Raw genomic sequence first — 23,822 nt, 5'->3', positions numbered from 1 at the left:
GGAGCGATAGCAAGGGGAAATAAGTGCTGCTTTAATAAAGCCACAAGCCACAGACCTGAGCAGAACATGCTGACAAAGGCGAGAGAAAGCACTGAAAAATATACAGAGAAAAATCAGGGGAGAGTGTGAAGTGTTACAGGAAAAAGTCCCTGGGTTTGAGTCTTTATACTGCTTGATATGACAGTGTGGACCCACTAGACTGTTCATGTCATCTGTATGTCTCTAAGTTTTTTTTAGTTTTGTTTTCTGGATAAATATAATGGGTAGTTTCAGATGTGTTTTAAATACTATAATACGATTATCACACTTAGACTTTAATATACTAATTTCAAGAATCAACATGGATTGTGTTAGTTTGAAAATCACTCATGGTTAGTTTCACAGTCCAGGTATGTTTAGCCACATCTTTCCTCTTGTACAGCACATATTGAATATGATGTTAGTGGGTATAGTGAATCAGTTTGGCAGTAGACTCATTCATTGGGTGACTCACTCAAATTAAAGACCAGAGCCTCACATGACTATTCAAAATAACCACTGTTCTCACCAAACTGATACCCAGGTCTATGCATCTCCCTTTTTGCTAATTAGGAACATGAGATGAAGCTAAAATGTTAATACCAGCAGCTATAGCCTATATAGCTTTAATTTGTATAAAGCAATTTTTTCTTTTTGAAAAGCACAGTATCAATGTTTCCTGACTAATTTTGGTTTAGTCAAATGTACAGTGGGAACATTCTTACTTTTCATTTGCATTGACAAAACTGACAAACTCTATATATTCAATACAAACTCAACCAAAAGGAGGAATCCACAACTTTAAGAACTTTGTAAATTTCTATATTTTACTGTGATTTTTTTTAATACATAAACAATGCAATACAATTTCATATAGTATGTATAATATTTACAGAAACAACAGTGCCCAGCTGCAGTGTTTCCAGTGGAGGAAACACTGACGTTTGCACACACTCCGAGTTGGTCTTGGCACTGTTCTTTCTCTCCTTGTCTCAACTCTCATTTGTTCTTGCCTGCCTAGGTTACTATGACAACATCTGTCCACTTCTCCATGTCATAGATGACCATGCCTCTTTACCTGCGCCAGTACTGGGGGGGAGAAAAAAACAAAATGCATTTCATAAATGTGACATAAATAAGGCATGCATATAGAGACCAAGAGTCACAACAAAGAACATCACCAGGTATCACTATTACAGTGAAGGGACAAGAGCCTTAGAGTATATAAAAAAAAAAACAGTCAGCTACCTGAGCAAACTTGTGTATCTGCTCAACCACAGCAGCAAACAGAGCTCCCACACTCTCATCTATCAGACTCTGCATGTAGTGTACCGCCTCCTCATCTGACAGGTCCAATCGGAACTTATCCTGTACCTGGAAGGGGCGGGCACAGAACATAAATCAACTGGGTGGAAAATAAAAAAGATCACAATGGTATACTTTACAAATGTTTCTTAGCAGACATGAATACAACATAAATATACTGAACAAATTGCACATGTAAACACACATGCACACCTTTTTAACCGTCTTGTCCGGCTCCAGAGCGATGTCCGGAATATTGGCATCAACCATTAGGGAGAACAGGTTCAAAATGAGGTTAGAATATCTGGAAGGCAACACCACCACATAAATGCATTAACCATAGCTGTTTGAAAAACCTAGTGAAGTGGCTAGTGAGAAGAGGGGCAAGACAGGCTCCTATTAGAGTGGTGAGTGCTGACTTCTGTTAGTTACCAAAATTAATTTACATATGAACGAATTATGCATGTTATGGCACATTTTTAAATTAAATGAGCCAAAATGGTTGTGTATTTTGTTAGTTTGGTTTAGAATTAGGCTTGTAGTTATAAATAATTTATGGTTAAGGCTAGGGTTAAACCTTGGGCTAGAATCTAATTAGCAGTAGAGATACAGTTACACTGAACATACAAGTCAAATGTTTTGTTGTCTTAGGTGTGGCGATACAGGAGTGTGTGTGTGCGTGTTACCTGCGCAGGTGCAGGAAGGCAGTGTAACACTGTTTCCTAAACTCTTGGTATTGTTCGCTCTGTGTGCCACCCATACCCTCCACCATCTCCTTGCTCAGCTTCATGGGTGGAGGCAGCGGTTTGGGGTCCCGTCCCAGAATATAGCCAAAGTCAATATGGAACAACTTCCCTGCACGAGCATGGGAGCCATCGGCAAATGTACGACACTATACACATTATAGCATTGTATCATTAACGAGGGAACCCAGATGAAATAGTGCAGAACTGTACCAGTCTTGGTAAGAAGCAGGTTGTCCAAGTGTCTGTCCCCAACTCCAAGGATGTAGGTGATGACACAGTAGCCAGCTGTAATACACACAAGGCATGTGCCACACATGCACAACACAGAAGCTAAAACCACAGGTCACAAACACTGTTGACATACTAATTTGCACAAGACTAATCATCATCATCATCTATCAAAAAGGTATGATTTATTTCAATATCTTTTTGCCATCTGGTCAGCACGGAACTACATACAAACCTATTCAGTACATTTTTAGATATTCATGATCACCCATAGTAAGCAAACAAACATAACAGTTCCAGGAAAATAGTTAATTAAACAGAAAAGTAGAAAAGCAGAGCCTTCTGATTACCTACAGAATTTGCATCAAACACAGACCACTGGGGAGAGAGGGGCAGCTTACCGCAGCTCTTCACGTAGGTGTCCATGACCTCAGCGCTGATGCCGTAGGGTCCTTTATCACTGGGGGCATATTTCCGGAAAAAACTCTGCAAGGTGGGGTAAAAGGTCAGCTCTTAAATATTTCTACAAAATATGAACCATTTACAAAACACTTCAGACAAATCTGCAGAAATTCATCATTCAATGTATTTTTGTTGTATTGCTTTAATGTCAGAGTATGTACAGCCATCAGCTATACATATGCAAAGCCCTTTTGCATGATCAAAGGTCCATAAGTAGACAGAAAAATTAAAAATGTTGAATAACACCATGTTTAGTACTTGGTCACAAATCCTTTGCAAATGATGACTGATGTCTGTGATCCATCAACATGTCAGGACAATGGACAGCTTGCCTGGTGTTGCTCCAATAGGGATATAATGAAACCATTTTCTATTTGTGATAGTTCTGGAAACTCAGTTTTCACACTTCTGATCAGTAAGAGAGAAGCCTGCTCAGTGGTTCTGAGGCTAGGCGAATCCTCGGGGTTTGAGGCATGTGGCTGACTATCAGCAGTTAAACAGCTTCTGCACAATACAGACTTTATCTTCTTGCTGCCATCTACAGCACCAGGGTAGTCATTGTTAATCAGAGCTATGGCTCTGATTAGTTTATACCGGTTTCCCAGATTCTGTCAGTAATGCCCCTTTATTACCACTGAAAATCTTTTGATCCTCATTTTGACAGCAACATACTCCAAATGCAAATATCACATGTATGGTGAACTGTAGAACATCTTGTGAATAAACTAATGATGCACCTACATACAGCTGGTCAAGAAAACAAATGAGCAGCCAAATATCCAACAACAGAAATGGGTGAACCACGTCTAAAAGAAGCCACAGCTGATATTTGGCTCACCCCAAAAAAGGTAAATGTGTAAAGCTGACATTCAACACAATAAATCCTTAGGTCATTGTGCCAACTGTGAATACTGGTGCTTTTAAGAGTGATAAAATAAATGTATGACCCTGAGAAGTTACTCGTGTACTGTACGGAATGTGACCCAGCAATGACTGAAACTCCCACCTGAATATTGCCTTCAGTAGCAAGGACTTCTGCCACAGGGACCGATTGCACAAACTGCATGAATCCTGAGAATGCACATGGAGACACAGTTGGGCTATGAGTGCATACAGAGACAAAGCAGCAACGTTAAACGGAAAAAGCTCTGTTTGGTTCATGTAAAACTGCTGCATTTAGTATTACTAACTGTGTTGGGTGCTGGTGTTACTGACCATGTTTGGTGCTGGTCGCCAGCACTTTGTATGGTGTCAGCTTCAGGTCCAGATTCTCTTTCCTCAGCAGCTATAAACAACAAAGAAGCAGCTGGAAATAAAGCACAGCACTACGCCACACGTGCACATGTACATTTTTACATTTACGGCATTTAGCTGACACTTTTATCCAAATCATCTTACACTTATGATAGAGTATAATTTGAGAAATTGAGAGTTAAAGGCCTTTCTCAGGGGCCCAACAGTGGTAACTTGACATCAGTGGGGCTTGAAGTGGCAACCTTCTGATTACCAGTAGAGTACCTTAACCACTGAGCTACCACTAGATAATTAATGGACAGCTATATGTATACATATGTGAGTGGGTGTGGGTATGTGTGGAGCATCTTACCTTGTCCATGAGGGAAATGATCTGCAGGATGAGCTGATCCTGCCGCAGGTCGTCTCCATGTTTAAAGATAACAGGATACAGCTCCCCATCTTCAGCCTTAAAGATCAGCTTGGCAGGCATCAGAGCACTCTGGGCCAGAAACACAGAGAAAAATAAGAGATTGAGAGGGATAGAGAAAGGAAGAGACAGAGAAAACAGCACGACAAGAGAGTATGACTTATGAAGGAATAGACAGGAACAGGGTAAGGATTTTGTAACTACAATCAAAACTAAAAAGAAAAACAAAATGGTTGTGAGAAATGAGAAGCATTGAATCTGAAGCTGGATATAGCGTGAGCGGAGTCTGAGGCCTGGGGGGTGTGAGTGACCGTGCAGTACCTTGAAGAGCGTAGCAGTGTCTGGTATAATGCCCCGGATGCGCACCTGAGGCTCCAGGGGCAGAGGGATGGGCTCAATCTCACACAGATTCACCTTCTCATTATCAGCCAGGAGAGTCTGTAATCTCTCTGTCTGCCAGACAAATTCATGCATACACACACACAAACACACCTTTAGACAAAACTCTAGCTACAAGGACACTGACGCGCAAATGTTTATGTTTGTCTGTGTGTGTGTGTACCAAGGCGTACCTTTTTCTTGCGATTGCCACTCTCTCTCTGAACAGCCTTCATGAGCTGTACTAGTCTATCAACAAACGTCTGCTGTGCAGCCAGCAGAGAACGCATCACCCTAACATTCTTGTCACCCTGACAGAGGGAGAGAGAAAAAGAATATGACAGTGAACTGACAAACTTAAGGTTACCAATTGCTGTAAAAATAATTTACATGTTATGGTAGAGGACTAGAGGTTGCAATCCACCACACACATAGCAGCTGCAAGGGAACCACTGAGTGTGCATTTACCTTGAGCAGAGCTTGGCTGAATCGCCTCATCACATTCAGATACATGTCATGAGTCTTTGGGTCTCTCTGCTGTGTGTCCTGGTCCTCACACTCCACTATAACATACCTTTAGGAGGAGATAACAGGGGGATATAATTACACACACACACACACACACACACACACACACACACACACACACACACACACACACACACACACACACACACACACACACACACACACACACACACACACACACACACACACACCTTGGAGCACTTCCTAAAGTAATCAGAAACACGATCATGTTTGCACATGCATTTGCACACAGAGTTACTGAAATGCATTTATTCTACATACATACATACACTTACCAGTACAAGTAGTTTGCAAGCGTTGAGTTCTTGCAGGCACGTGAAATGAGGAATGTACACAGATCTTGCTGTAGAACACACATTATGTGCACAGATATTTACACTCCACCAGGAATATCATCACCACCACCCACCACCACCCACCGCCGCCACCACCACCACCACCCACCGCCGCCACCACCCACCGCCACCACCACTACCCACCGCCGCCACCACCCAACACCACCCACCGCCGCCACCACCCACCACCACCCACCGCCGCCACCACCCACCGCCACCACCACTACCCACCGCCGCCACCACCCACCACTACCCACCGCCGCCACCACCCAACACCACCCACCACCACCCACCGCCGCCACCACCCACCGCCGCCACCACCCACCGCCGCCACCACCCACCGCCACCGCCCACCACAACCCACCGCCGCCACCACCCACCACCACCCACCGCCGCCGCCGCCACCACCACCCCCCCCCACCACCACTACCCACCACCACCGCCCACCACAACCCACCGCCGCCACCACCCACCACCACCCACCGCCGCCGCCGCCACCACCACCCCCCCCACCACCACCACTACCCACCACCACCACCCACCACTACCCACCTCCGCCACCACCCACCACCACCCACCACCGCCACCAGCAGCCCCTGCTCTTTTACCTCCAGGCTTTCTCCATCTGCCACCTCTTTGCCCTTCTGTGTGCTGGGGGTTGCCATAGCAGCTGATGCAATCTGAGAACTGAACCATAATTTCATCAGTTTAAAAAGTTTTACTCTTACCTTTTTATGTGATTTGGCACTTAGGTTTTAAAGGGTTTTTTTGGGTTTTTTTTTGCTACTCACACAATAAATGCTGATACAGGTTTGAAAAACAGCTAAATAAACGTTCTCATAAACAAACATTTAGTCTAGCCCATTTGATCCGCCATTTTTAAAGTTCCACTTAGAAATGGTGTGAAGGAATGACAGTGTCTGGCTGCTGTGCTCAGCCTCACCTGTCCAGGTCGCTGAGGGTGGAGCTTTCTCCCAGGCCGCCCTGGCTTTCCCGCTTGCTGCCTGGCTCCAAGCCACCCTGGATATCATTAAAATTCTCATACTTCAGAGCCTGAACCAGCTGCAGCAGGTACATCAGGAGATCCTACACAGCCAGAGAGAACCAGTCATTCACTGAACACAGCACTAAGCTGTTTGTCTCTCACACATCTATAATCACTGCAAAAGAAATAAGTCAGGTATCAATGCAACTTCACTGACTAAATTCTCAAAGCAAAAAATATAAAGAGAAGAGCAGAGGGAGAATTCCTACACTCCTCTAAAAGCAAGTCAGGACCATGTACCCCAAAGTTAGACTTAACAGATATAAAAACTGTTTATCTTTAAAATTAAGATAGCTAGCTACTGAAATAAGTGAAATTATAGGGTAAAGTCTGACTCAGCAGTATGAAAGATACTGTATAAACTGTTAATAACAGTATTAACAGTAAACTGTTAATATGCTGATTTATGTTTATGTTTTAGCTGTTAGACTATATATGACTGTGTTGGTGTTAAAGCAGAGCATAGTGTGTCCTCTTGACCCCGCCCCCACGGCCTCACCTCGTCGTCAGCCTGCTGCAGGCGGGCGACAGCATAGCGTCGGACTGTGGGGTTGGTGAACTGGGAGGAGAGCAGCTCCAGAGAGTCCTCCACATCCATAGGCTTCCACTTCCCCAGCAGCTCCAGCGCTTGCTTGGCTTCCTGTGGTAGTGCCCAGTTTACACACTTCAGGAACTTAGTCAGGGCCTGCCAGACAGAGAGAAACACACAGACACACGGACACACACACACAGACACACACACACAGACACACACACACAGACACACACACACAGACACACACACACAGACACACACACACAGACACACACACACAGACACACACACACAGACAGACACACACACAGACAGACACACACACACAGACACACACACACAGACACACACACACAGACACACACACAGAGGGTTAGAGTGCACTTTTTTGCCTGTATAAATCCTGAAACAATGACAGAACTCGTGTTTCTCAACGTTTTTTTCATTCAATTCACAGAATTACTTCAGTAAGTCTAGTGCTTTGCAGAACTTTATGAAGTCTACACTTCTACTTTGATTTCTCATCTGAAAGCAATCCAATGTCCTTGTTACACGCACCCACCGCACCCCACCCCACATACCTTTTCCTGAGTGGTGAGGTAATATCTGAACTTCCACACAAGGTCCTGCTCTTCAGAGCTCAGCTGCTTGGTGGGGGGGTAGCTGACAATAATCTGCAGACAGACACCAACAAGCACTGCGTTAAAACCCCTGGTGCTCAAATCGCTTACACTCACACACGTTCTGTCAGAGTTTGTGTCCCTCACTCACGTTGAGTTGGTCTCTGGTGGCAGCGTTGGGCTTCAGGTCGTGGTCAGATGGCCCGCTCCGAAGACTGCGAGCCAGCTTGTGGTGTTTGCTCTCTACCAGATTCTCCTACACCACAAGCACATCACAGGTCAAAGCTGTGTGTGTCATCCTCTTTAGCATGAGGTGCTGCCTTGCTAATACCCCAGGCCTCTCCAACATAAGTAGCTCACTTACCATGCACATCTGTGGGTCAGGGACTTTAACTATGTCAGAACTGGTCAACAACGGTGATGCTTCATCTCCATCCTGTAGAAACACCAACATGTTACTATGCAAATCTTGGTTAGCAACATCTCAGTTGCAATTTGGTTATGAAATATGTAGGTAGTTGTCAGCACAAAGGTTTTTTTGGCAAAAAGACTGGCCTGTGAAAAGAAATCTGTCAAAGCTGTTTTGGGCTCACTGGAAATGAAGCCAAAGTCTGCAAACCTTTTCATAGTAGACTATACTGTACTCAGTCTCTCCACTCTTGACTCTGGGGAATTCCACCATAAGGTACATGAAGTTGGAACTACGTTTTTCACTCTGTAGACAAAATACCGATACTTAACAACAATTTGTAAATGGCAGTTTTCTAGTACAATATAATTAGATAGTTATTCCTGTCACACATTATTATGCATTAGCTTTTTGACTACTGTCTCACCTCATTGATCATCTCAATCTCCCTGAAAGTCAAGCGATCCAGCCAGTCAACTTTCACCATGTGGCCCTGACGATGAGCCTTTGTCAGCTAGGAAGTAGAGAGAGACAGAGAGAGAGATACAGAGAGCGACAGACAGAAGAAGGGACGGAGATGGAAATTGTGAGCCTGAGTGAGTGTGATATAAAAAGAACAAAACAACAGCGGAAGAGGCATGTTGTGCAATATAGAAACCCTCAGCCAATCAAGGCATATCAGTGTGTCAGCAACAAATGACCACAAATAGACACAGGCATTCACTTATTAGCCAAGCAAATCATTCTGTGGGTGGTAGCACAAACTGGACCCAAACCAGGAAGGTTCACACTGCTCCCAGTGCAGCATAGTTAGCAAGATTTCCTTAAAAGAACACCAGTCTCTGATAAGAAAAACAGACAACCAGGCTGACAACTAGGCTGCATGGTGTTAGTAATTTAACAGCCACTGTGCTAATGACGACATTTTGCAATTTATGGCTCAATTCTACTTTATACACTTGGAAACTTTTATTTAATTAAAATAATGTGATCACAAAAAGAGGAATGCATTCCAAAAGAGAAATCAGTTTTTTAAAGTGCGTCAAAATGCTTATGGAAGGTTATTAAGGCCCTGAGTGCAGTACCCTGCTTGCATACTGAATGCTGGCAGAACACTAAAACACGTCCTCTTCACACACTTAACACAACCACACCAGCTCACATTTATTCAACACGCTGTACACACACACACACACACACACACACACTTGAGGAACACATTCATCATTCTTGCCCTGTGTTTATTCTTGTACTCACATCACTAAGTAGCTCCAGGTCTGGGCCCTGGAACAGACAGCAGTTAAATCATGTCCTGTTCAACTCACATACCACACACACACACACACACACACACACACACACACCACAATGCATTCTCTCTCTTTTTTTTTTTCTTCCCCATGCAGACACTCATGTGTATGTTTCCTATACACATAAAACACAAACACTCACTCATGACCCTCCTCACTGAAGCACAGCAGCCTGTCCGTATGTGTGCCGCTGCACTGACCTTAGCCAGCCTGCCCATCTGGTCCTCGGCAAGAGTGCTGCTCGTCCTGCCTGGCGTGCGAGTGGGCTCCGAGCCATCGCCCTCCACCCCCGGCCACACCTTCAGGTCATGCATGCCTTGCCGGAACATTCTGAGGGGGTGACACAGGGATGAGGAGAGGGGGGAGACAAAGAAAGAGAGACAAAAACAGCGAGTTAAAAAAAAAACCAAGCAAGGGTGGAAACTTTAAGAACACTTGCACAGATTATAGCTTCTGTTTGTAGCCGTTTCCCGAGGGGCTGGGGTGGGTGGTGTTGGGGTGGAACGCACGACTGTGTGACAGACCCTCACCCATATTTCCCAAACAGGGTGACAGTGGTGCCCCCTACAGGTGTGGCCCGTCCAGGCCCATAGATGTCCCACACAGTGAGCGCTACCTGAGCACTCTGTGGCAGGTCAGGGTACTTCACCGGCAACCTCAGCCACTCATTCCAGCTGCAAACAAACAGAACACACCCCTGGACTCAGTGAACAGCTTATGCACTGACTATTGCTTTTGTATCTTCTCTGAGTTTGAGACACATACAATAATGTTAATAATACAGAGAGTTTTTCAGCAAAAATATAAACCCATTCTGCATTATCACTAATCATGTGGGAAATCCTGTTTTCTGTAGCTCAACTGATAAAGCAAGTCACCATCACCAAGGGCGTGTGTTCTATAATTCCCAGGGAACACACACACTGACTAGAATGTAATAAAGCATACATAACTAGTAATGTAAGTCTGTCTGGATATGAGTCTTCCAATCGCTGTAAATGCATAGCACAGAACTACGAGTACTGAGAAAAAGTAGAACTAATGAAGCCTAAATAATTCCAGGTCATAGTTTGTGGCACACACCAAAGTATATTTGACTGATTTCTTATCACATGCACATTCATGTGAGATATAATTGTATTAAGAAGTACTTACTTCCACCGGGTACTGAAAGCTTTATAAGATGTGCGAACAGGCAAGGCCAGTGGCTTGCCCTCTGCAAACACCTGACAGGTAACATACAAGTCTGAGCAGCTCTCCTGGTAGAGGCCAGAGAAACGCAGCATTGGGTCTTCCAGCAAAGCCTTATAGCTCTTCTGTCCCCGCTTGCCTTCCAAACTTCCTCTGTAAAATTCAAACAGATTCCAATCATCTAAGCTTCACAGAAGAATCATGATCACCACCAACAACACTCCTAGGGTCATGTTTATCATTTCACAATATGACTCTCTACAGGAATGGCTTTATTAGGAGAACACGAGAGAGCAGGAGTTCCCTTTGTGTTGTTACTGTACATTACGGGCTACTGAACTATACATCTTCTCTTTGATTGTTTATTTGTACCGAGAGTTTCAGCTGCTGCACTGACGAACGTAATAGAAATATGCAATGAAATGAAGCAGTTCCGTTATGTGGGTGTGTAGAAGAATAAAACACAGGCGGTTTATTTTTGATCCTCGTTGAACACATCTGCTCGTAAACGGCTATCACGAAAACAGCACGAGGGCAAAAGTCTGTCCGACCGTGAATGATGTCAGTGGACAAATGGCCGCCCCTCAGACACAAATGCTCTCTCTCCAGTCAATAACAATTATTCATGTGAGTTACTGTGTCAAGTTTCGCTTAATAAACAAGGCAAATAACCTATAGTTGACAAGCTGTGGAACTAACGGACCTTGTTAGAAACAATAAATAAAAAAGATCATACAAAAACCATAAAGTAAATTAGCTATATGAAGCATCCATTCTGCTAGCTACCAAGATTCACATAAGTCCAGCTAACTAGCAATAGGTAGAAACAGCCTAAACGTAAATTATTGTCAAATAGCCATCCAGCGCGGTTAACTAGAGGCAGTTGGTTAACGCTAGCTAGCTATCAGATAGCTTACTAAGGCGGCCTACTTATCAGCTTATGTTAAGGGCTTCTTGATTTACTCACAAATCAGCTAACCCAGCACTAAGACATTTAGCCAGTGCTTAGTTGTGCCATGAAAACAATGTGTAAGGAGGAATACTTACATTTTCAGTTGAACATTTATGTCTAGGTCGCAACTGTACACATAGTTGAACTTGTCTGTATCCATCGTCAATTTATGAAGAATGACTATAAAATTAAATACCAATGGGAATACAAAATTATTCACGCGGTGGTAATGTTAAGTAGCAGTAACCTAGGTTAGCTAGCTAGCTAGCTAGCTAGTAGGGCCGAGCAAAAGAGCCCACTACTGAATGCGGCTACGCTAGCTTCCAGCTTAGCAGCTAAAAATAACTCCTGCGCTGCATAAAATCACTATTTGTATCAGACAGTCTTATTATAAACAATCAGCATGGCAAAAGCTTGGGTGGTCATGAATTATGATGATGTCTAAGTCTTTGTGGACATCTGTGTTTCCATGGTGCCTTCTTTTTCTCGAGGAAAATATGACAAAATCAAAACAGGCATGAACAATCGATACCCACGTCTTCGAGCACAAGCGCAGTCAAAAGTTGCATCTGACGACCTAGACCCGACTTCTTAGAGCTACACCGCGCTTCCTGGTTGTGATATTGCACGGAAAGTAAAATGGAACAAACTTAATCTACCATTTAAAATGAACGTACTTAAACAGAATTTACGAATAAATTACAACTAGCATAATCATCTGAACTATAGGTAAATTATACATGCCAAAGAGATGGAGGGAAATTTATTTTTATTGTTTACTAGGAATGATATTGTTTTATTTAATGTATTTATTTTATACATTTAGCTAATTCTTTCAGATTCCAGATATCACACATTTCCGTAGTTTTGTAACTGAGGAACGGACAAGAGAACAGCCATGAATTGTTCAAATACACTACAAGTGCACCACATAAGACCCAGGGTCCAAACAAGGCCCCAACATTTAGCACAATTTAGTGTTTTAACAACAATGTAATTTTGTGTTTAAACAAAAATGCAGAGCAGGGTGTTTGGATATATGTTTCTTTAGATAATGCCATTTCATTGTTGATTTTTTTCTTTGACAGGTTAAACTGATATCTTACAGTTTGAATCTCAGGTTACTTACCCCTCACTGTGCTGGAGCAAAAGAAAATAAAGAAATCAAATACAGAAGAACAGGAAAACATATTTTACAACTACAGCTTGGAACTGTAGCGAAGTGATCTCACCAGTATTGGTGGTGACATTTTCTCTTAAATTCGGCACACAGAAAACATCATCCTTGTACTATTTTGCATGCAAAATATGCTTTCTGCCCTTCTGCTTGACCAAGGAGGAAAGAAAGACCAAGCCAATAAAACCAGCAAAGAAACTTACTGTTCCTTCATTTAATTTACATTCATGGTTTCAATGTGCTCGCTGCCCAGGCCCCAACCTCAGAACTTTCTCTTCCCTGCTGAGGGCTGGCCTGAAGTGATATGTATGCCGGTGTGATGAGTCAGTCTCCAAACCAGCACTTCAGTCTATTGAATGCTCAACTCAGTGTTAAAAAGTTGTTTAAGAAGACAAGGGCCATTGCTCTCTCAAAGACTGCTGCTCAGACTCGCAGCTAGGGCCCAGCCTTTCTCCCTTATGCACACCTGCATTCATGGGGTGTGATACGGAGCTGGCCTTTTGAGCTTGGTCAGGCTTCCAAAATGTCAGGCAATGTAAAGAGCCTTACTGTGTGTATGAGTGGTCAATTGTTCATAGGCATGGTCTGTTATGTTTTTGAACTTTTTTAGGTATATTAAGTACAGTCCACTAAAAGCAGATAAGCATTTAGGTCCTGTTTGGTGTGATCTGAACTAAAATCACAAATGATTCTTTAGGGCAGTTTGGAGAGGATAATAACACCGTATATAAGTTCCAATGTGCTTCTTGTAATCTTAAAAACATTAAACAGTTTGATAAATGAACACTGTTTCATAATATAATAACTTTCATACATGAACACTAAGTTCTGTTTTACTAGAATTGATTTGTTGCTATTTACAAAGACACAGTACATTAGTGAAATGTTGATAGGCATTGCAGCCTCGAAGCTGAAGCCCAGCTCCTCAGAGACACAGAGTGCTATCCGAGGGCAGCGGTGACTCACTCTGTCCACACTGTGGCGTATGTCCCAGCCACTGAGTAGCAACAACACAGTCCTGACATGGTGAGGAGCTTTCAACAGCTCACAAACTACTGTGGAGGTGACAGGGGCATGAATGCTCCACACAAAGAATTGTGGGGCCCCAGGGTCTCTTAATAAAAGGCCTGTTTCTCCTATCACAATTTTTTCCACCTTGATAGCAAAAGGGATGAGTTATGAGCTAATGTGAGGGAGAAGTATGTAATGTTTTGTTCTGGCTCAAGGAGTTTTACCTTCTTAGTGTCCTAGGCATGCCTTCTTGTTACACACACCTGTACAACTCGTCACTCAAATACTCTCTAACTGAAGACACAAACACATACACACACACACGCACATCCACTGCACAACACCAATGTAACTAGAAAATGTGTTTAATGAGGAAAGGTGCCACTCAAGGGCATTACTGCCTCCCTTCTCCATGTGACAGACAAAACAACAGATGTGTACAAGTCAGCTTTACTCAACACTTTGAACACAAACACACAGCAAAATCAGACACATTACATTTTCTTTGAACATGCATATATATATATATATATATACACACACACACATACATACATACACACGCATACATACACACACCTAAATATAAGTGGTATAATAACTCCTTCTTGCTACCCAAACATCCACTGAAGAGCCCACTGAAGCTGGACCCTTTCCATGTACAGTCACAAAATGGACACATGACATCATGACTATGAGCTAAGACCTCCAGCCACAAAGCGACAGGCCTGTCTGTTTGGTTTTTTGAGGACTACCTAGTAACCGCTTGGTGAATTTTGCCTTCAGAGATCAATAGCACCTGTCTGCTGAGGTTGATGATGTGGAGCTGACCACCCTCAGGAATAAGCTGCATTGGTCCAGCCAGGTGACAACTACATTAGGTGTTAATGATTAGGTAACACTGACACAATGGCCTTGGCTATGTAGGATAGCCATCCCTTCTTCTTTCACTCGTTCTCTTGCCTCCTGCCTCACCTCTCCCTCCTTCCCTTACTCTTAGTCATCTCAAGATGCATCAATATTTCTATCATTTTTCGAGGTCATGCCCAATGGAGCGGAGAATGGCAACATCTAGAGAAACAGATCGAAGGGTGCCAAGCCAAGCCACAGCCTTTTGCCTTTCCAACAACCCCCACCCCCAAACCAACCTGCCCCCTCTTTGAAATGCCATGCCTCATAGTGGGGGCAAAGCCCTCCCTGCACCCCAGGCCCATAAAAATGTGTGTGTGTGTGTGGGGGGGGGGGGGGGGGGGAGTAGTGTAATTGGTATAAATGGAGGTGCAAAAACGAAAGGAGATTCAGAGAACAAGCGATAGAAGAAGAGAAAAGAAATGGCAGGACAGTGGATGAAGATGTTCTTGGTTGGCATTTCGATGTGGGCAACTTGTTTCGCAGCTCCAATGGAATGCCACTTCAATTCTCAAGGTGAGATTAACCTCTGATAAGCACCATATACAGAAATAATACTTTATCAAATATCTGAATATGGGTGTCTTTAAGGTGACCTGCTTTCACAAATAGGTTCTCCTATTAGACAGAGTAGGGAGCCTAATGAAACCAGCTGCCCTTCAATGGTAGCCTTGACAGAATAAGTGGAGCCAACATAACTTACTATAGTATTAGAGGGTCAATAAAATAAGAATTAATGCAAGGTATGTAAGCCCTTCCATTATTTGAGGAGACACACCTGGAAACATGGTTGCTAGGTTGAATGTTGTTTTTTTCTTTTAAAGTAAAGTTTCTTCTCTGCTGTCTCCCTCCACAGCTCTGTGTGAGTACAAGGGGAGACGCTATTCTCTGGGAGACAGCTGGATGGAGCAGGGCTGTGTGCAGTGCACCTGTCTACACCCAGTCGGAGTGGGATGCTGTGAAACGTCAGTGTAACTATTCTCTGTCCTAACGGAGCACTTCCCCACTAACCTGCTCACAATAAGGGCTAAAAGATGGTCGTTAGGCCTCAGTTCCCGCTTACCCTTCTTTCACTGTTTAATGTGCCAGCACATTCGAGTGATACTATTTCTGTTGAAGCCATAGACCATCTTCATATTTTTAATTCAGACAATTTCCATCCTCAGTGTGCATTGGCCAGTGGACTTCCCCCCTTGGTGTGAGGTGCGTGTCGAATCTCCAATGTGCAAGGTGACCCTGGTGTTGGCCTCTGACCCACGCCTGCCCTGCATACCGGGAGAGGGTAACAGCGTGGACCCCAGCCACGGAAGTATGAACATGAAACTAGCAGGTTAAGGAGGCAACTTGGAGCTTTGCATCTGTCATGCCTGTTTGTCTGATATCTTGCTTCACTTGTAGCCTTTATAATCACAAAATAACAATTTTTGCTGCTTTTTTAAAGTTAGATTCACAAAGTTAATAACAAAAGCTCAGTACCAATGACCTGGAAATACTACTTAAAGAAGATTTTAAGTGCTGTTTTGTAATCCACCTAATGCACCACTGTAAATAATCGGCGCCTTCTGCTAGCACATGTATTCATTTTATTTCTTGTATACCTAGCCACATTTATCTGAATAAAATATGGAAAAATATGTAACATTTTTCTTAATATTGTCATGGAAAGTAGCAGGATACATTCTTGTATGTTTCCAGTATTTTATTTGCCAAGAGCTCGAAACACTTTCTTTAGGAATCTCTTTACAACACTGTATTCTGTAACATAGAGAAATGCGTACTGAAGTACAGCACACATTTGCATAAAAAAAGTAGAGCAGCTTCTCAGACATTTGATGTAAAATGATGTAAATTAGCAAAGAAATATTAAATAAATATTCAAAAAGGTCCTGAGTAGGTCACACGAGAAATGGTAAAAGTGTTTAGCATGAGTTGACAAGTCTTTCTAGTTATCCATATGTTCACTGCACTGCAAAAAGATAAAACCAAATAAAACAACCAGAAACAAGAGTCTGGCTTTTGATCTGGAATCCCAGAACAAGATTCAGAAAATGCACGCACACACACACACATACATACACAGACTCACTTTCTTCCCAATCAGATATTGATGCTATTGGTCCCTGTAAACTGTGAAACATATGAAGCAAGCGCTGGATTTGTGGGCAGCACTTTAATTGGTAGGTCCCAACTGAAGGTGTCCACATCTACCTGCTCAGTCCCAGTCCATATGGTGACTTCTGATTGGTTCTGAAGAACAGTAGGAAGCTCCACTGGCTCTCTTGCTGTGACAAACTCGAAGTGTAGTCGCCATCTTAGGGTCACTGGAGAAAGGAGAAAAGCCAAAGAACAGTGCATCACAACAGCATGCAACAGCAAATAATTATGCTTATCCAGAACCAGGTACCTCCAATCTGTGGCAGTGAATGCATTATCACATGACAGGCCAAATCGTATCCTGGGTAAAGGCTCTTATTCTAAGACTTTGATACACAATAGCTCCTAGGCAAATGTCTGGCAAACGCAATAAACTAGAATCATTTCAGTTGTGTCCTCAGATGAACCCGCTTCAAACAAGATAACAAAACATGATCACAGAGCTCCATTTTGGAGCTAATAAAGTGAGACAAGGTCCTTTAACAATAACACAATAGAAAGTGCAAAGGGTATGAATGTGGACAGACCAATGTCGGTGCTGAAGCCAGGCGTAACGTTGAGTGGGACAGGCAGGGAGAAGTGGCTGGAGGCTGTGTGCAGGCATGACTCCAGGTGCCGAGCGTGAGAGGTCACGCTGACTGCCTGACCTGGCCGCCTGCGGTACTGCTCATGAACCTCCTCCTCACTTTGCAGGCTTACTGAGTACTGGCATCATACCCCCACAAACACACATACATTTAAGTACTTACAGACAAATCCCATCTACCACATTTTATTTTATGTTTTCACTATCTTTACATTGTTCCAACAGTTTAAGTTGAAGAGTATTCAATTAAGTACCCCGAGACCCCCAGCCTTACCAAAATTTTATTTCCCCCCCAAACACACTTCAGTCCAGGTATGTTAGAAATTGTAACACAACAAAAACACTGACAGGCTGTGCATTCTCAAGGACTACACTGAGTCCTTAGTATACAGGTCTAGCGGCACTGTGTTCTGATTGAAACAATTGTTATAAGACACTATGGAGATAGGAGAAGATCAATAAAATGTAGTTCTAAACATAGGTCTAACGTTAATACAAGTCACTCCTTTTGAACAACTTAACTTAAATTTGTGTACTACTGGTCATTTTTTTGTGTTTTTGTTTTTTAAAGAGGATCATGCTCAAGGCTATTAAGAATAGAGGCTTCCGTGGGATGTTTTACCTGTAAACATGGGATATCTCCTTCTGAAAAGGTGAATGTGCCTATGATGTCCTCTCCTAGTCTGTACATTGTCTTAAAGATGCAGAATTTGGCCACCTTGCCTCGCGCGTTAGTGATATTAAACAGATCTATGGAGTGACGAGAAAGGCAAGCTTAATGCTTGACTAGAGAAAATATGTTCAAAAACACAAACTGTAACCAAAGATAAAGAGATTTGTGTGGGGACAATAGAGTGAACAGAAGAGTTAAAGACCAAACATTGACATAGAAAACAATTAAAAAAATAAAATAAAAAAATCAACTATGACTCATTATATATTCACAGGAAGACAGAAAGACTCACAGACAGACTCACAGACAGACTCACGTGGAGTGCGGCGTGAGGTGGTGATCATCAGCATGTCCAGTGCTCGTTCCAGTGGTCTTGTGTCCCTCCTCCCTCCCTCTTCCTCCTCCAGGAAAGGGTTTGAGGGGGCCACTTCCTCATCCTGTGGAAATGGGGGCTCTGGCATACCTATCACACATGCACATGCACACACACACACACTTTCTACCAATGGGCCTTTTCTATTATAATTCATAAATCAACAATCAGGAATTGCCTTGACTTGCATACCGGTGACAAATCCAGTGACAGATCTCACCAATATGAGAGAGAATTAAAAGAAGTCTTTAAATGAAGCTGAATACTGTTCCAGTAGGGTACCTGTCCCATTACAATATGATTAGAGCAGATGTCTGCATGCTCAAAGGCAATAATGATGCCCTGTAGTGTCCTGGTGAGCCTGCTGACAGCCCGTGTGACACCTACCATGCAGCACAAGCACTCTGAAGGGAACACGCAGAAGCTTAATGGGAGAGTTGACTCTCTGGCAGCCAATTGTCAACTTGTATACGTATTTGACTGCCTGGCCACGGAAACTAGGAGGTCCATCCATGGGAACAAGCTCACTGTAAGAATCTGTACAAAAGAGGATCACAAAACACAAGGGAGCAAAAAGATGGGAGACAGAGAAGGACAAAGTGAACATGAGCATAGAACAGGACGTAATGAGTGAACATTCGGCCTAAGAAAAAGATGATACAGATAGCTAGCCCATTGACTGGATTAAAAAGAGAAGCCTACAAGTTTTACTCTCTCCAGGGTCCAGCCGGAGATCACAGAACAGAATCTTGGGTGGAGTGTCTAGCATGCACTGGCCTCTTTCCCCTAACCAAGAGCAGAGTGAAAAGAACATGAACATAAGATAAAACAGTCCCATCATTAACACAGCCAAACAACACATTCAACTATATCAGACACTGCATGACTGATAATGCTGAAATCAAAGATCTTATGAATTTATGAATGAAGCCTTTAACAAATCTAAAATTAAAGAGCTCTTCTGTTACATAAACACTAATCATTCTTTAAATCCAATGGGAAAATGTATTTAAAATTCATCTAATCTAATCTAATCTAATCCCAGTCACGCACACCAACTTTGGACTAACCACACTATTACACCCGTTTAGCCTGTCGTACAAAAGTTAAGGTCAAACATGGAAGAGCCTCTTATCTATAGATGTAACTGTAGTTACATCTAGAGATACTGAATATCTACTGACAGTCTACTGTCAGTAGATATCTATTTACAGTCCAGACACTGAATATTTTCCATTTACACATATTAGTGGCTAAAACACACTGGTGCAAGGAAAACAATGAACACATTAAGGATTAAAGTGTAAACACAATATGAATGCATGGATAAGAAGGCAAGAATCTATCTTCTACAAAGTAAATATTAATCAAGAGGTGACAAGTCAGTCAATATTTCCATTCAATGAGTGATGACTAGCTGTGAGTAGATATCACGAGCTAGTTTGCATAAACAATGATATGTTGAGTTTCATCCTAGCCCTTTATTGAACTTGCACAGCTTGATTTAGTTATGCTGCCTCCATATGATAGACAAATGTAACAACTGTATTAATGACCAAAGCTGGATAAAAATAATCAGAGGTGATTGTTATATCCTACATGGAATGTTCATTCATAAATCTATCATTGTGGTCCAGTCTCTTACTGTTACATATATTGTACTTTTCCAAAAGATTAAGATACATGGAGTTCTTCTGTGGGTAACCATGAGTAAGCTAGACTTACCCCTAAAGAGGAGGCACTGAAATTGTCCAAGTTACTGAAATTGTCCAGGGTCTCACCTCTGCTGGGGATAAGCACGGTGTCACTCTCTACCTGCACATCCTGCTTGGAGCTCTGACAGGGCACAGCCACACGGCTCTCACTGGCATGGAATTGGCAGTGGATCTGAGCACTGGCCCATGCAAGCATCTCACTAATGATAAGAGAGAAGAACAGCATACAGTAAGAACCTTCTCTGTGTAGTACACAAAGTACAAAACAGTGTGTTTACAATTTATAACTAGATAAGAGAACTATTACTTGGCTTGTAAAAATAAGATTAGCTCTGCTTTTCAAAATAAAAACTTTTATTACTACACAAATGTAGAAGAATATTGTGGGCTTGTGGTATTAACTAAATGCCATCAACAATATGGCCACAGCAAGCAGAAGATATTAAGTTTTGTCTTTTGTATGAAATAAACTATATAGGCAAAATATTGGGACACCTAAAGGAGCTTTTATGACATTCCATTATAAATGCACAGGCATTAATAAAGAGTTGGTCCCACTTTGCAGCTATAACAGCTTCCACTTTTCTGGGAAGACTTTCTACAAGACTTTGGAATGTGTTTGTTAGAACCTTTGATTCATGCAGAAAAGCATTTGTGAGGTCAGACACTGATGTTAGACAAGAGGGCCTGGCTCTCAATCTCCGTTCTAGTTCATCCGAAAGGTGTTTGATTTCCACAATGTTGGAAGCGTACAATTGTCCAAAATGTCTTGGTATGGTGATGCATTATGATTTCCCTCGACTGAATCTAAGGGGCCTAGGCCAACCCCTGAAAAACAACCCCATAGCATTATTTTTCCTCCACCAAACTTTATAGCTGTCACAATGCAGTCGGGCAGGTAATGTTGTCCCGGCATTAGTTAACCCAGACACATCCATCAGACTGCCAGATAAAGAAGTGTGATTCATCAATTCAAAGAACACGTTTCCACTGCTCCAAAGTCCAGTGGCGGTATGCTTTACACCACTCTGTCAATGTGTCAATGTACACCACGCTTGACAATATGATTGGTGATGTAAGGCTTACATGCAGCTGTTTGGCCATGGAAACCCATGAAGCTCCAAGTGTACAGTTTTCATGCTTATGAACAAGGAGGTTTGGAACTCTGCAGTTATTGAGTCAGCAGAGCATTGGCGTCTTTTACGCACTATGCACCCCATTACTTGGTGACACCGCACTGTAACTTTACGCTGTCCGCCACAGCTGAGTTGCTGTGGTTCCTAAAATCTTACACTTTTCAATAATACCTCTTATAGCTGATCATAGAATATCTAGGAGGGATGAAATGTCATGACCTGACTTGTTTTAATGGTGGCATCCTACAGTAACATGCATGAATTCAGAGAACTCTTCAGAATGACCCATTCTTTCACAAATGTTTGTAAAGACAGACCTTGATCTTTTATACCTGTGGCAATGGGACTGAATGAAACACCTGAATTAAATGATTAAAAGGTGTCCCCCAATACTTTTGTTGATGTGGTGTTTTCTCTTTGCTTGGAACAACAAAGGCACATGACTAGGAATACACTCACCATGCACTTTATTTATTTAATACGAACACCTTGTAGGTGTACAGATAGAGACTACAGTTTACATAGTACCATTAAGAATTGGTTATCCATCCACCAGCTCTTAATTATTGGTCAGTGGAGCTGTTGTTGACTGGATAGTTTTTGTATGGCAATCCACTCTCAACCCAGCAGTAACACCAACACATGTAAAAACACCACAGCACTGGTGCTGTGCCTGACACTCATACAAGTGCCACACCCACTACCATGTCAGTGTAACTACTGGGATGAGAATAATCCGACACAAAAAGAATACTGAGTCAGTGGTGTTTCTGTAGTCAGAAACTAACCAATAAGGAACAAGGTAGCATTTACCTGACACATTGTACATGCCAATAGATGGGCAGATTCTAACTGTACATCTATAAAATGCACCAAGTCAAGTATAATTAATAAAGTGCACAGTGAATGTTGTGCAAAGTATGTGTTTCGAATAAAGTAGCTGGCACAACTACTGATTAGTGTTTGTCCAATTGGCTGGTACATCATGTTCTGACAGTAGCTCTTACCTTCCTGAGTACTGAGTACCATGTAATGTGAACATGTACACACTTAGCGACATCACTATGTATGTGCCAATTCAATAAAGTATACATATAAAAAAAAGTAACTTTGTTGTGCTTTACGGAATACTTGTGCAAAACAGTCATAATCAGGATATGATTGTGTCTTGGGTGCGTTTCAGGGATGGTTGCCCTTACCTGCTTGCACTAGTAGAAAGGTGGGACATCGGATTCGTGAAGGTAACGAGGCACTCTAAAACCTCTCCAGCCAGAAACACGGGCCCTCGGGCCACGGAGGCCACCACTTCAATCATCTAAGAGGAACAAAGGCAATAAGACGAATATACTTTAAGAATACTCCGCTTTTAACGCAAGTTATGTAGGCATTGTATAATATGAAGCAGCTGGCTGTCCGACCATTATCTAATCCTTATGGCCAAGAAAAGCTTAGCAAATTTAAGCACCACATCGGCAGTCATGTTTAAGTGACCCAGTTGTAGAAGGTACTTTAAATCGGTAACCAAATACAATACACATCAAAGAAATGCTATTTAATTTAAAAATGACGTTAGCCAACTATCTATCTATATAGATAATTACAAGAATGTTTTCGATATTATTGTCTTTTGTCGAGGTTAGATAAAACGTTGCTCACTAGTTATTCGAAAGCTAATACTACTATCTAGCTAATTAGCCATCTTAAGTTAGTCACTTGCTTGTTAGCTACTGGTTTGTGTTACTTTTCTTTTTAAATAAGTTATAGATGAGGCCACCACATGCATGTGTAACATCTAAAATACCTTGGCTTTGGTAAAAGCGGAAATTTACCAGTTGTTATGCTCAAAGGTAGAAGTCGCAGGACTGATCACAAATAAACGAATATTAAAATAAACAAATGGTTAGAAGTAACAACTGGAGACGCTCCAGCGTCTCAAAAACAAAACAAGTCGAGGGAGTAATGAGGTGTCCAAGTATAACGTTTTTCTGGATTAACTAATCGGGTTGATCGGCAAATCTTCAATAGCCAAATACATCACTAAACTCCACTTGTGCACACGTTTAGAACTGTCTATCTATACTATTTCATCCATATATATATATATGGAAATACATTTAAAATTGTATAAACTCTACCCGTTTTGGTTGGCCACCAGAGTCACCGCCGTGGCAGATGTGACGTAATAAAAGTCGACACCAAACGATGGGGTAAAGCTCAACTTTACTTTCAATAACAAAAAACATCGTGTACTTATCTGTAATTGTTCTGCCACATCCTCGTGCAGTATATATTCAGTAAAAACAGTATACACCATAATAATAATAATAATGCCCTATCAATGA

At 42.3% G+C, this 23,822-nt stretch overlaps 3 protein-coding genes across 7 annotated transcripts; 1 reads left to right on the top strand and 2 right to left on the bottom strand.

The window, feature by feature from the left end:
* Positions 1–824: 824 nt before the first annotated feature.
* On the bottom strand, positions 825–12,312 carry pik3c3 (phosphatidylinositol 3-kinase, catalytic subunit type 3). 3 transcript variants are annotated; one of them, XM_081694551.1, is made up of 26 exons: positions 11,842–12,312; positions 10,759–10,947; positions 10,134–10,277; positions 9,804–9,933; positions 9,551–9,577; positions 8,721–8,807; positions 8,504–8,599; positions 8,249–8,320; positions 8,036–8,140; positions 7,846–7,938; positions 7,229–7,414; positions 6,628–6,770; positions 6,293–6,371; positions 5,625–5,692; positions 5,269–5,374; positions 4,995–5,111; positions 4,744–4,875; positions 4,366–4,494; positions 3,975–4,044; positions 3,766–3,830; positions 2,699–2,783; positions 2,280–2,354; positions 2,010–2,178; positions 1,537–1,627; positions 1,267–1,392; positions 825–1,107 (listed from the first exon to the last, which is right to left on the bottom strand). In XM_081694551.1, the coding sequence occupies exons 1-26, from the start codon at positions 11,904–11,906 to the stop codon at positions 1,093–1,095; spliced, it is 2,664 nt and encodes an 887-aa protein (XP_081550677.1). In that variant the 5' UTR covers positions 11,907–12,312; the 3' UTR covers positions 825–1,092. The 3 variants fall into 3 exon arrangements, with proteins under 3 accessions (XP_081550677.1, XP_026867306.2, XP_081550678.1); XM_027011505.3 differs by lacking the exon at positions 9,551–9,577 and having other exon boundaries at positions 11,842–12,311; XM_081694552.1 differs by lacking the exons at positions 9,551–9,577; positions 10,134–10,277; positions 10,759–10,947; positions 11,842–12,312 and having other exon boundaries at positions 9,746–9,865.
* A 2,945-nt stretch (positions 12,313–15,257) lies between these two features.
* On the top strand, positions 15,258–16,438 carry msmp1 (microseminoprotein, prostate associated 1). Its single transcript, XM_027011515.3, has 3 exons — positions 15,258–15,359; positions 15,700–15,808; positions 16,010–16,438. The coding sequence occupies exons 1-3, from the start codon at positions 15,266–15,268 to the stop codon at positions 16,176–16,178; spliced, it is 372 nt and encodes a 123-aa protein (XP_026867316.1). The 5' UTR covers positions 15,258–15,265; the 3' UTR covers positions 16,179–16,438.
* An 83-nt stretch (positions 16,439–16,521) lies between these two features.
* Positions 16,522–23,756, bottom strand: rgp1 (GP1 homolog, RAB6A GEF complex partner 1). 3 transcript variants are annotated; one of them, XM_081694598.1, is made up of 10 exons: positions 23,282–23,756; positions 22,680–22,795; positions 20,411–20,544; positions 19,332–19,415; positions 19,017–19,166; positions 18,573–18,719; positions 18,206–18,333; positions 17,525–17,702; positions 17,052–17,164; positions 16,522–16,598 (listed from the first exon to the last, which is right to left on the bottom strand). In XM_081694598.1, the coding sequence occupies exons 2-10, from the start codon at positions 22,793–22,795 to the stop codon at positions 16,584–16,586; spliced, it is 1,065 nt and encodes a 354-aa protein (XP_081550724.1). In that variant the 5' UTR covers positions 23,282–23,756; the 3' UTR covers positions 16,522–16,583. The 3 variants fall into 3 exon arrangements, with proteins under 3 accessions (XP_081550724.1, XP_026867314.1, XP_026867315.1); XM_027011513.3 differs by having other exon boundaries at positions 16,522–17,164; positions 23,282–23,752; XM_027011514.3 differs by having other exon boundaries at positions 16,522–17,164; positions 23,310–23,752.
* Between the last annotated feature and the right edge of the window lie 66 nt (positions 23,757–23,822).

The sequence above is a fragment of the Electrophorus electricus genome, chromosome 13, assembly GCF_041902795.1.
Source record: "Electrophorus electricus isolate QZ-2024a chromosome 13, ASM4190279v1, whole genome shotgun sequence".
NCBI classification, from domain to species: domain Eukaryota; kingdom Metazoa; phylum Chordata; class Actinopteri; order Gymnotiformes; family Gymnotidae; genus Electrophorus; species Electrophorus electricus.
This window is presented reverse-complemented; position numbering and strand designations above follow the sequence as displayed.

Bases quoted from the DNA above. Each gene is read 5' to 3' on its own strand.
- pik3c3 (XM_081694551.1), bottom strand. From the start codon at position 11,906: ATGGATACAGACAAGTTCAACTATGTGTACAGTTGCGACCTAGACATA. The intron at 4,876-4,994 runs GTACGCCTTGGT...TTTGTCTGGCAG, and splicing joins GTGGCAATCGCAAGAAAAAG to ACAGAGAGATTACAGACTCT. The intron at 1,628-2,009 runs GTAACACGCACA...GTTGCCTTCCAG, and splicing joins GCCTTCCTGCACCTGCGCAG to ATATTCTAACCTCATTTTGA.
- msmp1 (XM_027011515.3), top strand. From the start codon at position 15,266: ATGGCAGGACAGTGGATGAAGATGTTCTTGGTTGGCATTTCGATGTGG. The intron at 15,360-15,699 runs GTGAGATTAACC...CTCCCTCCACAG, and splicing joins ATGCCACTTCAATTCTCAAG to CTCTGTGTGAGTACAAGGGG. The intron at 15,809-16,009 runs GTCAGTGTAACT...TTCCATCCTCAG, and splicing joins GGAGTGGGATGCTGTGAAAC to TGTGCATTGGCCAGTGGACT.
- rgp1 (XM_027011513.3), bottom strand. From the start codon at position 22,795: ATGATTGAAGTGGTGGCCTCCGTGGCCCGAGGGCCCGTGTTTCTGGCT. The intron at 20,545-22,679 runs GTAAGGGCAACC...TCTTATCATTAG, and splicing joins CTTTCTACTAGTGCAAGCAG to TGAGATGCTTGCATGGGCCA. The intron at 18,720-19,016 runs GTAGGTGTCACA...CATGTGTGATAG, and splicing joins CAGAGTGCTTGTGCTGCATG to GTATGCCAGAGCCCCCATTT.